At 27.7% G+C, this 18,325-nt stretch overlaps 1 protein-coding gene across 4 annotated transcripts in view; it reads left to right on the forward strand.

Annotated features, from left to right (window-relative positions):
• Window positions 1-17,725, forward strand: part of LOC107452888 (titin homolog) — a 74,760-nt gene extending 57,035 nt beyond the window's left edge. For all 4 annotated transcript variants that reach the window (XM_071179037.1, XM_043044687.2, XM_043044688.2 and 1 more), the window contains 14 exons: window positions 621-1,679; window positions 3,004-3,086; window positions 4,791-5,671; window positions 7,466-7,655; window positions 10,027-10,459; window positions 10,815-10,898; window positions 11,519-11,598; window positions 11,701-11,830; window positions 12,347-12,455; window positions 13,213-13,288; window positions 13,758-13,863; window positions 15,082-15,198; window positions 15,282-15,401; window positions 17,008-17,725. In XM_071179037.1, the coding sequence (XP_071035138.1) occupies window positions 621-1,679; window positions 3,004-3,086; window positions 4,791-5,671; window positions 7,466-7,655; window positions 10,027-10,459; window positions 10,815-10,898; window positions 11,519-11,598; window positions 11,701-11,830; window positions 12,347-12,455; window positions 13,213-13,288; window positions 13,758-13,863; window positions 15,082-15,198; window positions 15,282-15,401; window positions 17,008-17,546 (4,007 nt within the window). In that variant the 3' untranslated portion in view covers window positions 17,547-17,725. The remainder of the gene's footprint in view (window positions 1-620; window positions 1,680-3,003; window positions 3,087-4,790; window positions 5,672-7,465; window positions 7,656-10,026; window positions 10,460-10,814; window positions 10,899-11,518; window positions 11,599-11,700; window positions 11,831-12,346; window positions 12,456-13,212; window positions 13,289-13,757; window positions 13,864-15,081; window positions 15,199-15,281; window positions 15,402-17,007) is intronic.
• The last annotated feature ends 600 nt before the right edge of the window (window positions 17,726-18,325 follow it).

Consider the following 18,325-nt stretch of genomic DNA (forward strand, 5'->3'; position numbering starts at 1 on the left):
ATTATAATGCGCGAAGTAGTAATAGAGTGCTCGAACTTATCGCGTAAATAATTTTTGAATGCGAGAAAAGAAAAAAAATATGTGAGATTCTCACGTTCTTGGACTGTAGTGAAAACACTGTAAGCCATCTTATAAATTGCATAATTTAATTATTTGACTTTTTAGGATATAGTTTAATGTTCTTATTGATTTTTAAACTTCATTTCTATTTTTGTTATATCATGAGATAAATATTTGCAATAGTGCATTAAGTGCCATTAAAAAAAATAACAGTATAACAATATGACAATCGAAATTTTCATGAGAAATCAGTTTATGTTTTGTAATTAAAATTCTTAAGTCTTTAAAAAAAAGTTTTTTTAATAAATGTTTCACAGCTACAATATATGTGAGATATTATTAATCAATTAAACTAACAGATTAGAATTCTCTAAACGAGAATTTACTGTTTTCACTCTTGGCCAACTGTTATGATCATATTAAAAATACGAAATTAATATGCTTCAGTGGAAATCATATTTTTTTAAGGGCTCAGGATAGACAGCTCAAAAAGATGTGTAATCTTTTCTATGTAAAAAAAGGGGGTCGAAAATAGTTTTTAATTTTGTGTTTCTTTTTAGTTTCTTCAGGTCATGAGCCTTATTTATTTGCTTCTGATATTAGAAGCAGCTCAAGTATGCATCCATCCACAGATAAATCTTGTTTCTCATCTGCATATTCATTAAAAGGAAACATCCATAGTCCACCTCAAGAAAAATCTATGCCTGCAACCCAGGAAAACAACTGTAATGCCTCACCACTCAAGAATGTTTATTTTTCTCATTACGAAAGTGAAAACTCTATGCAATTCAAGAACTCCATCGAGAGAGCCGGAGACGAGCACTTCTACTCCGATCACAAACAACCACCCTCATTGAACTCTAGCAAATCCAAGCATCCTCTTCAGCCTCTGAGTGATTGCCATTTCAGTAGCAATTTTTCGAAAAAGTCCGATTTTCACGGCATTCAAGACTTTCACAAGACTGTGACTACTCAAAGAATTAGTGATACTTCTTTTAGAGAACAACATAAGCAAAAGACTAGTTCTTCTAAAGTAAAGCCCGAAAAAAGCAATCCGTACGATTGCAAATATCAAAAATCTAACTCCAGGAGCTCTTCGGTTATTCAAATTTCTGAAAATAAGACCCCCGAGGTCTTGAATATCCCTACCTCAATGATGCAGCCTAAGATAGAGCCAAAAGATAAATATTTCATGTCTAGTTGTCCGTCAACGTCATCCAATTGCTTGGCATCGTCGTACGCTTCGAGTTCTAGCCCTTTTATTTTAACAAACTCTTCATCTAGGTCAGATGTGAGTAGTTACCAAAATAGTTTTTACCAGAATCCGTGTTCTCTTAACAAGTCGTGGTCTTACAATGACTTGCCAATGATTTCGCCTGACAATTATTTCAAACCCCCAGAAGCAGCAAAACCTCCTTCTCGGAATCAAAATTATGCCTCTCCAGTGTTGCATGATAACTTGATTTCTGTTGCTCAAACTGCACCACCTGATATGCTTGTTACCAAATATGCTGTTCATTCATCAAGTCCTAACATTTGCTCTCCTGTGAAAAAGAGAGTAGATTATGACGTTGATGATGAAGTCCAGATCATTGGTGTTCAAAATAAATCTTCATCTTGTAAGTAATTTTTTTTTAACTTCATGTTTAAACACAATGAAGTCACGGCACCTCTATTATTACATTAAAAATAATAGTTTTTTTTTTCGATAAAAGAAGGCAAATCATAGCTGTAATGAAATGACTCAATATTTTTGATAGTCATTTATCAATTTATAGCGAAGTAATCGAACAAATTTGAATTTGTTTCAAATCAAACGATATCTAAACAAATTTTTTTTTTAAAATTATTTCTTAATTTTAAAATAATGCAGGAACTCCTATTTTTTAATAGACACGTGCATATAAGATGTTTTTTTCTTCTTTATTTAGATTTTGTTACTAATTTCTAAAAAATATTCATAAATTGAAATGACTAATTGTAAATATCATTGTAATACCATTTCAACTATTGTCTTTTCATATTCCTTTGATATAATTTGAGAGAAATAGTCTTCAATTGTCTTATTTTAGACATCTTAAAAGGAATTTCAATTTATCAATATGTGAAACATAAAATTTTGAAAGATTTGAAAAGTTATTTTCAATATTTTCTTTAATTGATGTTTAAAAAAAATTTCGCAATGTTTCATTCTGTTTTGGGTTTTCTATAAAAAAATATTTACCATATGACTCTAAAAATCTAAGAAGTTTCTATTGTAATTGTTTTCTAATTATATTACACTTAGGAAAAGAGTTGGTGTGATATAAACTTATTTTTCAAATTACAAGAAACTATTTTTTCCCCATGCATGTAATGTGAAAAAAAAAATCAGTAATAATCATAGATAAATAAATAAAATAGAAAAAAACTTATTTACTTTTTTTCACATATGTCGTAATACAGCTAAGCATTGAAGCTGATTATTAAAATTGATTTTGAAAAGTAATCATAATTTAACAGTGAGTTGTTACTATTTATAATTGCAAGTAGTAATAAAATTATCTTTTAATTGAAGTTTTTAAAATTATATCTATATATTTTAGGTAAAATAGATTCAACCAATTGTGCAAATTTATTTAAGATTATATATATATATATATTTAAAATTTTTTCTTAGAATCAAGAATTTAGAGAATATTAAATTTACCAATTAAAATGATCAAAAATGAAACATTTGTTTTAAACTGTTTTGTTAAGTGTTTCTCTAAGTTTCATTTCATTGAAAATAAAATAGACAATTGATAGGTTTCATAAAATTGTTTGAATAATATATTGAATCGAAAAAATTATAAATTTATGAAAAAGTATCCATTGAAATATTTCAAAACAGTGCTTATAATAAAATTCCTTCTAGAAGGAATTGTAATAATACTTATATTTTCTCTTTTTTTTTTTTTATAGCGAAGCATATTAGCAAACACAATTCTGAGAAAAGAATAGAAAATCATCAACCAACTTCTAATTTAAGTCCTCTTTGCTTAAAGGTAAATATTTTGAAACACATAAAATTGTTTGATTTCTTCAATTTACTTATGAAATTTTTTTTTGTGTTTTTATTTATGTTTTAATACAAATTTACAGTGTATATTTCATTTAATAAAATTTTTTGCAGTTGGTTTGAAAATTTTATTGTTTATCTTTAGTTGTGCTTAAACTAAAAATGGATTTCTTTATTTTGCAATATTAAATAAAGAAATATGTATAAGAACAAAATCAAAGATGATAATTTAGATTCTATAAAATTTAGTACAATCTACTGTGCCAAAATATTTCTGCTCCTCTTTACTGATGATAGTACTTGTATTATCGCTGAAAATATTCTTTGTTATTCTAAATCACCTAATTTGCCCTTATACATCTTTTTAAAAGGTGTCAGTGTCTACTCTATTTTAATTTTTGAATGTTGATTAAATTAACTATGCCTGATTTTTTATAATTTAATTTTCTTCTCCTAATGTCATCATTTAAATATCTCCAAAACTGTTTAAAAACTTTTCAATCATTGTCCATGTTTCATTTGATTGGTTTATAAATTATTTTGGTTGATCACTTGATAAAACTTATTTTTAAATATTTTGTTGCTCTAAAGAAGCATTTAAACAGTTCTTTTCTACGAGACAGATAAAATTGTGCTTTGAAATGAATCATATTTAGCATATCAAGTATTTTCAGGGAGTGCATTTCACCTGATAAATATGTAAATGAAAAGTAGTGAGCTTTCTTTTTATTATTTCAGATTTTTTTTTTTTGTGTAGAGTATATCATGCTTTGAAATTCTGATTTTGTTTTACATAGTATAGCCAATTTTAGCACCTTCCCCCCCCCCATCAAATTCTACATTTACATAATCCATTTCTAGAAAGTATTTTATAATTTTTAAATTTTATTTTTTTATATTTATGTTAAAGGAAAATTCATTATATCTTATTAAATTCCATTCTTAAATAACAAGATTAGTGGATGAGTGCCATTAAAAAAAAAATAAATAAATAAATCTAGGAAATATTTTATTTTATTATTTTTTAAATGTACAACATTAATTTATTTTGCTAAATCTTTAAATTTTGCATATCTAAGTGGATAAAAGTATTAAGTGACAGTAAGAGTGTTTTTAGAGTAGAAGATAGTACCAAATGCCTATAGAAGTATTAGTTTATTCAAGGGTCTGTCCAGGCCGAATTTACTACCATTTAGCGGTACCTTCACAAATTCAACTTCAGGAAAAACAGTAGTTTCACGAAATACTTTTTCTTAAATTTTTACTTTTGTAGCCCTTAAGGAACGATAAATCCATATTTTAACCATATTTTTGTGCTGATTTTTTAATATAATTCTTAATTTTTCACAAATTATGTCTACAGTTTAACAAAATAGGTATCTCTCAGAAAAACCTAGACAGACCCCTGTTATTAAGTTTATAAGTAACTTTAGAAATCTCTCTCTTGGCTACTCATTAAAAGCTAAAAGTGTAAAGAGCATGCAGGATTGGTTTAAATGAGTTCATAAAATTTTTATTTTAGATTTATAGCTTTTTGCTAATTGAAAGCTTGCATATAAGAAGAAAGCCTCACTTCATATAGTCTACTTAAATATAAAGTTAATTTACTCAAATAAACAAAAATATTGCTTTATCTAAGTATTCTTTTCACCGTTTATCTTAATTTTTTTATTCATTTCATTTTGTGTAGAATCAGTCTAGAGATGAAAGTTTGGGAGAAAGTGTGCCTACCTCTCAAAATCAAGAAATTAACATAATACCTCCAAGGTGTCATAGTACCACTGTACCTCCAAAGCAATCACCTCTAACGCTTGATATTCCTGAAAGCAATTTAGAGAGCAGTGCAAATCTGAACGACTGTGATGTGGAATTCAAGCACTCCGTGAAAGTCGAACCTCAAGATGCACCTTCTACAAACGAATCTGAGAACAAAGTGCTCGAAAGTGATCTTGCTCGGGTAAAAAAGGAAAGTGAAAATACGCTTATTACCTCACAAGATGTTGAAGCTCATAACAAGAATGATTGTGTTGCAATGGATACAGAAACCACAGTTGAAAATGCTAAGACTGATGTGGAAGTTAAAAACAGCAATGTGTTAGAAGCAAATAAAGAAGAAAGCAAACCGTTGCCCGAATTCAATGTGAATCATGGACTTCATCTTTTGTTGGATACAATAGAGAAAGTCACATCATTCGAGGTATCTAGCCCTTTAAAAACAAATTCAAATCTAAAAACAGAAGATGCTTCAAATGTGAAAGATAAATGCAATCACCCGTGTAATTCTTTGAAAATCCGAGGACTCGAATTGCTATCTACCATTGCTGTGGAGCGCTTGGTTTCGGAATTCGACGTGATAAAAATTGAGCCAAAAGATTCACCCGTGTGTTCAAATTATCCCCAAATAAAAGAAGAGCCAAAACAATGGCCAGAAGATGAACTTTCAAAGCAAGGGAATGAAGTGAGTGAAAAACCAGTTTCAACTGTGTTTGAAATGCACGATAAACTTTTGGAATTGCAAAAAAAATATAAGCAGAAACAGAAAGAACTTTTGCGATTGAAGCCCAAAAAGAGGTATTATATTCATTTTTTAAAATTTTCTTTTATAATATAAATTCTTGTTTTATACTATTCCTTATTTATGTTCAGGGTTGGCAAGTTTTTGACACATGACGGTTTTTACCGGTTTATACCATGGTATTTACTGTCATGTCAAAAACCCCTCTGTCAAAAACCCATAGTTTTGGTAAAACTGTATTTTTATTTGAGTTTAACTGCTTATAATTTAAAATTAATTCATTTTTGGGCAATAAAATTAGAAAAAAAGTTGTTAAAAGATATTTAAGAACAGATTCTTGCATTTTCCCAACATGATTATATCAAAACATACTATTTGAAGTAAAATATTAGGATACTAAACAAAATTTTCAACATTTCCAAGCATCATTTTGTTTGGCATATTACATTACTGAAGAATGTCAAGTCATTCTTGACTTAGAGTTTGTTAGTAGTTACAAGTTTTGAAAGTTTTGTTTAGCTTATTTCTAATATTTAAGAAATGCCAAATTTTAAATTCTTCTTTTTAGTTCTTGAATTTATTAATAGTTCCAAGCTTTTTTGTTTGTTTGTTTATTTCTAACAATTAAGAAATGCAAATTTTTGAATCCTTTGCAAATCAAGCTATAATGATAAAAGTAAGTATCACTATTTTCAATAAGTATATTACAATATTTCTATATGAATGTATATCCTTCAATAAGAATACATGTATATAGTTGCAAAATCAATAGCAATCATTTACAACATTCATTTATAAAGGCAATTATGTGAAAATAGTATATTGTCCGCTGTATGCCATAAATTAAAGAAATCAGTAGGTTTTAGACAGTTTTTACCGGTAAAAACACGGTTTTTATCACTGTCATGTCAAAAACCAGTTTTTGACGGCAAAACCCCAACAATGTTTAGGTTATTTATCCTTTTCATTTTAGAGAGAATTATGTTGTATTATAAAGTAAAAAAAAAAAAAAANATTGGACATTTATAAAGTAAAAAAAAAAAAAAAAAATATTAGTACAAAATTCTTATTTTCCCACTTTTTTTTTGTATATGAATATATGTGGGCATAATATCTGAGGATATAATCTATGCCTCATCTTTGTATATGAGGCATAATTAACAAACATTAGCTAACTTAAATATAAAACATAAACTTATTTTTGTACGAAAGTTAAGTTCATTTCTAGTAATTTTATAATTTATTTTTTTTGGAAAGAGCCTTTTTACGAATAAAGTTGGACTTGATCTACTATACATTACAATTAGTAAATATAACAAGGATGCACTGCAGGTTTTCACGACTCCGTTTACTTTAGAATCTTGTTTACAACATTCTTTACACACTCCCTTCTCCATCCATATAATTCTTATTAATTTTAAGCTAATAATATTTGCTATTTTTTAAACTGAGAAAACTAATGAATTATTAAATTTAGATATTCAAAAAGAAGTGTTAATGTATATTTTTTCATAATTAATTTAAGCTTCTTAAAATGGCTAATATTTTTTTTTTGTGTCAAAATTATCTAATATTCTGATGCATTTTTAAATAAAATGTTTTGTAAATTTGTAATAAATTAACCATGTTCATGAGTTATATTAAAAATTTCTCTATTGAATGCCTGTTTTACATAAACCTAGTATGCTGGCCTTGTTTGGTTTGATTCTACTACAACATTTTTACTTTACATTTCGATAAATTAAACTAGTCGATTAACAAACACTCATTTATTGAAATTATAATGCCTACTACTATGTTAACTTCAAATTTGAATCTAGTTATATCTGTCATATGCTTTATTTTTGTAGGTTTGCAAATATGTATATGAAAGATTGTCCCAAATTGGAAAGGGAAAGTTTAGCTCAAAAATCAGATTCTAATTCTAATAGTCAAACAAATGATGCACATGACAGTTCTGCAAATGGACTTCTTGATAGTGATCAGTGCTTTCCTGAAACTGAGGATGGAAATAAATCAGTGCCAGAACACAAATATAAGGTAATTATTTTTATTACTGAACCTCAGAATGTTCAGGCAAGTAAGGTTGATTTAGCTTCCACTTTTCTTTTTATGAAACTTTAAAAGTCGTACACTACACTATTGATTTTTTTTTTCAATTTTTATGATATATACTTTTCAAGTTACACCAACTACTTTTCCTTGTTATATGTTCAAGGGTATTTTACTTATAACTGTATCAAAAAACTGTTTTATATATTGTGTTTCTAATATCATTTTGTTTGTTATAAACTAGTAGGAATTAAATTTATTAAAATTCATTAAATTTTAGATTTTCTTAAAAAAAAAAAACTAAGATTTCTTGATTTAAAAATTAAAAAAAATAGAAAAAAAGAGCATTCTTTGCTCAACTTGAAAAAAAAAAATCCTAAAAGGCAATGATGCAGCATGCAAGGGAGTATTTAGTGTTTCCACTTAAACCCACATAAAATGAAATGACTCAAATGAAAATTTGAAGAGATTACTGACTGTTCAGTCAAAAACCAAGAACTTTTTGTTTGGAAAAACTTTCATGGTATCTTTTTAAGATGACTAAAACGCTGTCCTTTAAGTTTTTTTTAAACTCCTTTGACTTGCAGGGGTCTGTCCAGGGTAAATTTACTACCGTTTAGCGGTACCTTCACAAATTCTCCGCTCGATCAAACGGTACTTTCACAAATTCAACTTTAAGAAAAACGGTAGTTTCACAAAATACTTTTTTTAAAATTTTCCTCCATGCCTTTTAAAACTTTGGTACAATTGTCTTTTTATATTAGTTAGCAGTAGTAAATGATTGCATGGTATAAATTTATGTTTAAATCCATATTTCTTTTTTTCATTGATAAAAATCTTCGTCTTTATTTATACTTATAAATATTTAATTTTTACAACTACTCAGTATTAACCGAGTACAACGTCAAAACTTGTCTGAGTATGTTAATATTAGAAATCTTTTCTTTTATCTCAGTATACTGTTAACTCAATATGCTAAGTGTTCGAGTACTTGGTTAAATACTAATTAAAATGATATTGTGTACATGTGTTAATTTTTTAATTTTCACAAATTATTTCTAAATTTTCACAAAATAGGTACCTTTTAAAAAAACCTAGACAGACCCCTGACTTGGATGTCACCTTTGATGTAATATCAAAAGTCACCCCTGTAAAATTAATATTATTGTATCTTAATAATTAGTAACCACATTATTTGGTGGATTTTAAAAATACAGTTTGTATTATAAACAATTTAGTGCTTGGATTAGTTCAAACAGCATTTTAAAGTACTCAGAATGCAAAGGGTTAAATAATAAAAAATTTTGATGATTATAAATTCATTTATTTGTTTTCGCATGAGTTATGTGATATTATTAAGTTTTAACTATATTTGTTGGTTTAGAATTAAATATTTCCGATAGATATATTTTAAAAAATCATAAGCACAATGATTAATAAATTCGTATTGACATATTTTCATTTATTTTTAAAACTTTCATTTATAAAATTTTGCCGTTGTTTGGGAAAATATCTCCTGCTTTTTATTTTGGTAAGGTTGGCAAACTGGAGTGTAGCAGTTGCATGCAAATAAGTACATAGTGCATTCTGATTTGTATGCACTTCACATACTGTGTACTACTATTTATGATTAGTAAACTAGTTATTACTCATAGTACGAAGTATTACCTGTATTCATTATGTACTTACTAGTAATTTTAAATTCATTAGTGTAGTGCCCATGGTTTAATATAATTATGATCATACTGAAAACGCACGTTTAATAAAAATGATTGAATTTATAATCAGTCATTCAAAAAACATGTGAAATTTTAAAGTTAGATTTTTAAAATACATATGTGTACTAAAAGTTGTAGGAACTAGCATTATATTTCCTTTTTTTATTAATATTACTTTAAAAAAAATTTTTCCTAATATTTATTGCATCAGATTTAGAGATTTGTCTAGCATAACTAAGTTCAGTAAAAGTTCTATACAATCTTATTCTACAAACCTAAATATTTTACAAACCACAAAAACTTAACAATCTCTGAAACTAAGCAAATTTGATAAATTTATCAGTTTTTAGTTCTAATTCTCTTGATAATAAACATTTTTTTCTGTAAATAATGAATATGCAAGTTCATATTTTTGTGTTTCAAAGTATATTGATCTTAATCATTAATATTGCAATGTTTAGCTGTTTAGTTTAATAAAATTATCTATGTAACATTGTCCAAAGCCTTTCATTTCAAGTTTTATGTTATAAAGCTCTTCTACTGTATTGATGATTAAAGGAATATAAGTTAAGTTTTATTTATGTATCAAAGTTATATTTTTTTTTACTGATTTAAAGAAAAATGTTTTTTATTTCTTACAGAATTCTATTAAAGGTGATGTAGTAAAAAGGAGGCCAAAGCGTTGTCAAGCATCATTTAAAAAAGAATCATCCGTCGAAATACTTTCCGAAGACGAAGTTAGAGACATGTGTGCCCGAAGACGCTTCACACGAAGAAGTTCAGGCAGGAAATGTATGAAATTTTTGCGATCTAGCATTGAGAGGAAGAGATTGTCTGTATCGTCGTATTCTAAGAATATTACACGCCATCAGCAAAAAAGGTTATCCAGGTTGAAGAAAAAGAAGGAACATTCTGTTGACTCAAGTTCAGATGCAAGTTCAAAGGCATCTGTGAACAATAGCTCAGTCAATGATAGCAGTCTTCCAGAAAATATTAAAAAATCAAAAGCGTATTCTTTGCGTCATTCATCGCAGAGTCGAATCAAGAAAGCAGAACCTATTTCTGATTGCTTAGGTGAGTTTAAAAATTTTATAATTGGATTTGTTTTAAGAAAAAAGAAACATTTAAAAACATCTTTCGTAACAAAATTTTATCAGGACTCAAAATAAGAGGTGGCCCATCCGTCCAAAAAAACTAAAATTTGACCCTGGTCAGCGTAAAATAACTATTAGTGGTGCCCAGGGACTAGAATCTTATGTTCTCTTTATTAACATTTGTTTAAAATCTAATGGAGACATGTAAATAGACCAGGGAAATTGTGTATGAGCTAGTTATATTTTTTAGTAATTGGTTCAAAGGACCAGTAACTAAAAGATTAAATTGGACTTTAGACTAAATTATGAGTTTTTTTTTTATCTATTTCTTTTAGCATCATTCTCCAAAGCTCTTCCAAGTAAAAGGAAATCTGACAATCCTAAAAGATATGTACCATCGAAACAAGGGAAAATGAGTGGTAAGATTATCATTTTATAAAAATAATTATATTTTTTCTATTTAAACATTATTTTTCTTTGGTTTATAATTTTATTTATAACATTGTTTTCTTGAATGTATGTTTGTATTCAGCACAGTGTGGCTATAAGGCCATTAAATTGTACTCCAGCTTTTCAAGAATTTCTAACAATTAAAAGTAATTAAGTTTTATTATTTTATTTGTAATGAGGGTCTTTTTTAAAGAGAAGTTTTTAATTTCTGCTTATTGTGTGAGCAAAAAAAAATATATTTGGAACTGCAGATTTTCTTGTTTAACAATGCAGTTTTCTGCATATTATTAAGTAGGAGTATGATTGATGTATTGTGAGAAATCTTAACAAGACATTTTCTATAGGCACCAGTAAATAAATCAACATGATGCAGTTGAACTTGCAACATTAATAATTTTTTACCTCTACGTTTAATGATGAGAAAAAATACAAGCAAAATATTACAAATTTATGAATAAAATATTAATTATAAAATTAATAAAATAGTATTGCAATTAAAAATTAATAAAATGCAAAATGTATTATTTTGCTTAAGATAATTAAAATATAAACTTGTTTGATAAACACTTCCATATTTTTATCTTTACAGAGACCATAATAGCAAAGCACTTGCGCAACCGTATTCTTTTCGATACATCTGGTTCAGTTTCAGATGAAGAAAATGCTAAGGTAATTTCATGTTTTTTTTATTGGTGTTTCTATATTTATTAACATGTTGAAGGAAAAACCTTTTGATTTGTTTTATCATACTGATTTATTTGGTTTTATTAGGATGGTGTTCCGGATGATCTGTATGATGCGTTTGTAAAATGTCATTTGGTTGAAGAGAGGCAAAAAGGTCAATTCTTGGGAACTGATGAAAATTGTGAAACTTCTGCTGAAAATCCCCTAGGTTATCCGGGTAATATATCTTTCCTTCTAAAAAAATTTAATGTGCAGCAATTTAGATGTCTTAATCACTAGATGTATTTTCATAAGAATTTTAAATTTTACATTTTTTTTTTGATAATACATGCTTGTAATTTAAAACTAGACTAGCTTATTTTACAGAAAAATAGAAATACCTTTCTTATATTGAAATGGGAAATATTTACTTGTTAGTAGTTCGATTAGAATCATTCGGTTGGGTTGAAATACATGACTAGCACCTAATTAGTTAAAATTCTTCATTTTAGTTAATAATTTTGTCTAAGTCTTTTAATAGTTGAATAATTGAAAAGGTAAAAGTTATTTTTCAATAATAAATAAATAAATAAAAATAAGTTAAAATGCATTTAGTCTGAACCAAAATGTGTTTAATGGTTGATTATGACAGCCATTGACAGAATATAAATAAATATTTTTTTTCTTTTAAATGAATATCATGTTCATATCATCAAATATGTCTTATATCTGTTTTTTACTTTTAATGTTTCAGACCCAAGCAAGTTAACTATAGAAAATCTTGTAGAAAGTCATCGTTTGTTAGCTTTAGAAGAAGGATTATTTTATGCTGGTCACATTAAAGAATGTATTACTTCTAATAGGTAAATGAATTATTATTTTTAAAAATCTTAATATAAGCTCTAATTAAGTAAATTAAGCTCTAAATAAATAAGTTTAATTAAAGTAAAAAAGAAAAATAAATTGTATTTTTTTTAACCTTAATTAAACTTATTGTTTTAATTCTATTTTAAGAAATTCATTATGCACATACCCATCCAAGTTTTAATACCAATTATAAAACTAAAATGTTTTATGAATTAGTTTTGATCTAAAAAAAAATCAGATTTTTATGCTCTAAAATGCTATCTTGATAGTTTTAAGGCTTAATAGGTTTGCATGAAAGGGGCACAAACTGTACCTTCTAGCAGTTTTTATCTCATTTATTAGATCGATTAAGAATGCAGAACATGTGGCCTAAAGATCAATGGTTTTAATGATCTATATATACTGCTCCCTACAACTAGAAATCACATAACTACATAAACTTTGAAAAATAGCCAAAATATGACAAAATTCTAAAATTTGAGGGGTCAAGTGCTCTCACATTTTTAATTCTTTCTATTAAAAATCTTCTTTCAGTACAATGAGTTCAAAACAAATGGTTAAGAATTTATTTAAAAACTGAAGATGTATGTAGTTTATAAACAGTAAAAAATAATTAAATCTCTATTGCTGTTTCAAAAAGTCAATTTTTCTTTAATTGCCCTCTTCTGGAAAAGGGTTAGACATCCTTAAAATAGGTAATAACTTTATTTTTATTTGTAAAACCTTAACTCAACTTAGAATAATATTTTTTAGATATGGCATTGCTTTAGATGGACAGAGAGGAAACAAGCTTCATACTTTTACTAGAGAAGAGCTATTAACGCAAACAGTAAGTAATTTAATAAATAACATCAAACTCTTTCTGTACGATGTTTTGCTTGCCCCGGTATTCTAATAAAAGTATGTTTTCGTGCATAAAGTACCTATGTCAAAACTTTGCAAAAGGTTGCCCAAATTCTCTAAAGCATAAGAACAACCAAAGTTGAATTTTAAATAAGTAGAGTGAAAATTTCTTTCACCAACTTTTTGTTTATTTATTTTAAGTTACTTGGACTGTGATCATGTAAAATTATTGAAGCATGTTATAGAGCTGTTTGTGCAACTGGTTTCATATAAGGAATTTAGCTTTATTGCTGAATGGTGGATAAATGAAAGAAATTTTTTAATAAATCATAGTTTTGGTAAATCTCTGTTATATCGAAATTATTTGCATAATTTTTTCCTTAATTTTTTTCTTCTTAAGATCTTAAGAAGGAATTTTGCACATCTAATTACTTATATTGCTTACTGTGTGACAGATAGTTGAATCCAAGCCTGTGACTTCTAATCTGCCTGAGGGAACCAGAGTTTGTGCATATTGGAGCCAACAGTACAGGTGTCTTTATCCTGGTGTTATTGGAAAAGGTGAGAATCTAATTAAATATTCCTTAACCAATTGCTCATTGCATCTGATTGACAAGATCTATTAATGGAGTGCTTGTTCTATTTTGTTACCTTTGTGTCAACTTTAATTTATTAACTTTTTTTAAGGAAACTTAATTGTGCTAAATAAATTACTAGTATAGAATATTGTAACTGAATAAATATTTTACCAGTTTTGGGTTAAATTTTTTTTTTGCCCTTAAAATGTTGGTCTCAAGCCAATGTGATTACCATGCTTGTAATTTTTAATTTACGAAGTTTATTTCGTTAATCATATTTAATTTTTTTTCTGTAGCATTGTTACATTTAGTTTTTTTTACATTATTTTACTCAGAATTACTAAATGGAATTCGATAAGTTACTGGGCCTCGAAAAACGGATTTTCTGTTTTGTTTATTCTTTTACTTTTTTAATGTAATAAATAATTGTAAATGTGTTAGTTTTTCCTAATCTGTTCAAATTAGGAATCAACTTTATTTTCAATAAAAACTTAATCTCACTGAGCAAAGTATTAGATTGAAAAAGTTTTTACCGGCACTCTTCCCAAACTTCTCTATAAAGTTTAAAAAGAGAAAGAAACTGTAATATCTTTTATGAATTAGCTAATGTTTTCTTACCCGTATATTATGATGTTTTCTAAAATATGGAGCAAGAGTTCAGTCTCCTCGTTAGATATTTTGTGAATGAATAGCTCCTTTTTCTTTAACATACAATTTTATATTCAGATGAGTCACTAAATGATTCTAGATGTTTTAGTATGTGATCAACCACCCAACAAAGTTGGGAAACACTGAATTAGTTTAAATTTCTCTTTAATAAATTGAAGAAAATATTTTTTTGAAGTGCGGTTATTTAAATCTAAGTTATTGAATCATTATTTATGTTTAAATATGCAAACTTAATTGTTGTGTATTCATCTCATATAAAACTTACTTTTGAATGATTAAGTCAATTATATTTTTTTTCATAAGGAGGCATCATATTTTAAGATAGAAATAAGACTTTTAATAAAACTTGTCTCAGTTAGGTGCATTTCTTTTGCATTAATTTAATCTGGGAAATAAACTTTTTCCATTCACCCAGTAATTTAAGATTTTCTCCTGTTTGTAAAAAATGTTTTCTTAAGTTTAAAAAAGTGTTTGCATAAGATGCTTTTTCCCCTTGTACTTGTCTGATTTTTTCCCCCCTTTAATTTTGTAGCGCCATGTCCCAGTGCAGACTGGTCAGAACCCAGAGTTTTCGTTCAATTTGACGACGGTGATTCCGGCCAAATACCTATTAAAAATGTCAGGCTCATACCTCCTGATATTATTCCAAGTGAGTTGGATTTATTTCTAAATTCACCTCAGTATAAGATTTGTCGATGTTTAAAAAATCTAAACTTTATATAATTAACACAGGTGGAACTGATTCAAGGCTAGAAAATGCAGGTTTTCAATCAGAGTCAAAATGCAAGGAAAATTGTTCTGGGAAAGCACCTCGAAGGTTGCGGTCTTCCACGCCTAAAAAGAAACACAAAAGTAATTCATAATTTAGTTATTCCTTTGTTTGATTTTTAAGCGTGGCAGAGTCGATGCATTTTCTTATGTGGAAACAAAGGGGAAAATAATAAACATGTTTTTATTTGGTTTGATGAGACTTATAATTATTTACAAATTACAGTACAATTATATTACAGTATGTTTCAAAACATGTAAAATACTGTCTTTGCTGAAGCAGAATGAGATATATGTGGCTGACATAATTAGGAAATTGTTGTAGTATGGCCTCTCTCTCAGCCCTAAATATGTCAATATTGATTTTTTCCTAATATATAATTTAAATCTGATATAATTTATCTAAAATAAATTATTTTAATTTCATATAAAATTACCACAAGAGATTAATATAACTTGGTTTTTCTGTCCCATTTTTTTGTTTTAAAAAATGCAAAAATCAGTATGGCAATGATATTGTATTCTCCCCCCCCCCCGCCCACCTAAAAGTGCATATAATAAAATATTGAAATTAATATATAAGGTGCAAAAATACATACTACATGCTTTGAAGTAGCCTTCACTTCATATGCTGTATTGTACTTCTTTATTTGGATGTAAAAGCTGTTTCTGAATTACAGCCGAACCTCGATAATTCGATGATATTCCCAAATTTTTCATTTTCCCGTATGTATCGTCTTTTCTTAATGAACCCGTCACAAATGTCATTCTTTTAATGTTAATATTACTGGTTTATTTTTGAAGCTTGTATTCACCCACATTTGAAAAAGAAATGAAGTTATTTTGTTTTGAAATGAAAAGGATTTAAGTTGCAGAAATAGATGAAGTGCAAATGATAAAAGAATAGAAACAGAATCGTAACCAGTGGTACCTTTGTAGTAGGCATCGAAGCCTTTGAATCAAATAAAAACTTTCTGTATTCACAGAAAAGGAATTTCCATCTGTAACATAGATTGAAAATTTATTATTTGTACTGAAAAGAAAAGATCATGTTCAAATTGAAATTTCTAAAAATATTAAAGAAATTTGTTTATTCATCCATCACATCGTAAATATTTTACAGTAGGCACCTAATCTTTTCAATAAAATTCTTTTTTATTTAATGTAAATGTGTAAATTAATTTTTTTAATATTTTTATGTACGTTAATTTATTACATTGAATACTTTTTCGAATGTTAATTTGATATTTTATGTTGACCCGCATTTATCGTTTGCAATGGGATACCTGCGAGAGACGTAGTGTGGGTATCTCGATCCTGATGGGTTGTCGAAACGTGTCATTTGTTTACGTTAGCAGCTGCTCTTTCTGTTCTATTTCGAGTAAGCCAAGCCCGTCAAGCATCAATTCACTTAAAGGACACATTCTAAATTCTTTCTCAGAGATTTTACTTCTTTCAGTCTATATTTACACAGACAATTAACACAAAGACAGGCAAGAAGCCATGTGGAATATAAACAAAGAAATTATGCATCAAAGTTGCCAGGCACACAAAAAAAAATATACCATGGTTACAAAAAAATACATAAGCAAATAATAGATCGAAATTTAGTAAAAAAAGTAAATGAAAAGTAAAAGTAAAAGAATGATGGTATGATCGTGTCTTTAAATGATCTTATTTAATTTTGCAGGGGTTCCAAATGAAAACGAATCCAAAGACTCCAGTTGTACGAGTGTCAATGATTCCTCTTGTGATGATAGTTGTTTCATGGATTACTCTTTATCACCTAGTCAAAATACAGAAGTCACAAACACCACCGAAAACCACCAACCTTCTTCCTCCTTAAATTATTCTAAATCAGAGAAAAAGCAGAGAAAGCATTCAAAGCGAAAAATAGCTTCTCGAACAAAATCCAACAGAGATGTAGAAGAAGGGAAAGAGAGAGGTGAGACAAAAACAAAACGTCATAAGAAATACAAGGAGAAGCATCGCAGGCATCATCATCACCACCATCGTCATCATCACCATCACCACCACCATCATCATTCAAAGAAACGAAAGCATCGTAGAAAGACTGGAAAAAGCCCATCGTCTCAGGACTTAGATTATGAGAACTGCATTCCATGCAAGAAAACCAACCTCAAATCACACAAGACGTTTGATGTAGTCAGCACAGACCTCACGCAACATTCCAGTAATATGCAACTACCTCAAGCCGAAAAAGACTGAGAAATCAGAATATATATAAATATACATACTATATATATATATTTTAAATAATTTTGGACTTTTTTTGTTAGAGAGTTTGAGTAAATGTTTTACGCAATTCATCAAAATATTAGAGGTGCACCAAATACTCGGTTTTTGACCATTGTTTGCTGACTATATTAAAATTTCACTAAGTAGTTTCACTTTCCTAATTATAATAAACTCTTAAAAATTATTACTAATTTATTGAAAATGTTTAATTAAAAATATAAGATTAAGAGTTAACAGAGAGCAATTCTGCATAACCTTTTCCATACATTGTTTTGCCTGCAAAAGGTTAATCTATAAATTAAAAAGAAAAAAAACCTAAAAATAATAATTGTGTTTAACCTAACCTTTTTTAATTTTAAATCTAATTTGAAACACAGAAATCTTATTTATAATCTAATTTAAAGAAAATCTAATTTTTAAAAAAAAAACTGTTCAAAAAATTTGTATTAGTATGTATCTAAGTAAATTATCTTAAATATGTGACTTAATAATTGAGAGAAAAATTATTGGTAATTAAGCTAATTACCTTTACATCACTTGATAATTGAGAAAGAAACTACTTTTAACTAACGTACACATAAGCAAAGTTTACTTGTGTATTTTGGTCTAAATATTTGGTATGCAGTTGCATTCATTGTCAAACATTCTTAGTTTAAGAACAATTAATTGTTATTTGGTGCATCTTTAGAAATTATAACTCCTCAGACAAAATTTAAATTCAGGAAATTTCTGAATTTAAATTTTTTTTG

Source organism: Parasteatoda tepidariorum, chromosome 3 (assembly GCF_043381705.1).
Source record: "Parasteatoda tepidariorum isolate YZ-2023 chromosome 3, CAS_Ptep_4.0, whole genome shotgun sequence".
NCBI classification, from domain to species: domain Eukaryota; kingdom Metazoa; phylum Arthropoda; class Arachnida; order Araneae; family Theridiidae; genus Parasteatoda; species Parasteatoda tepidariorum.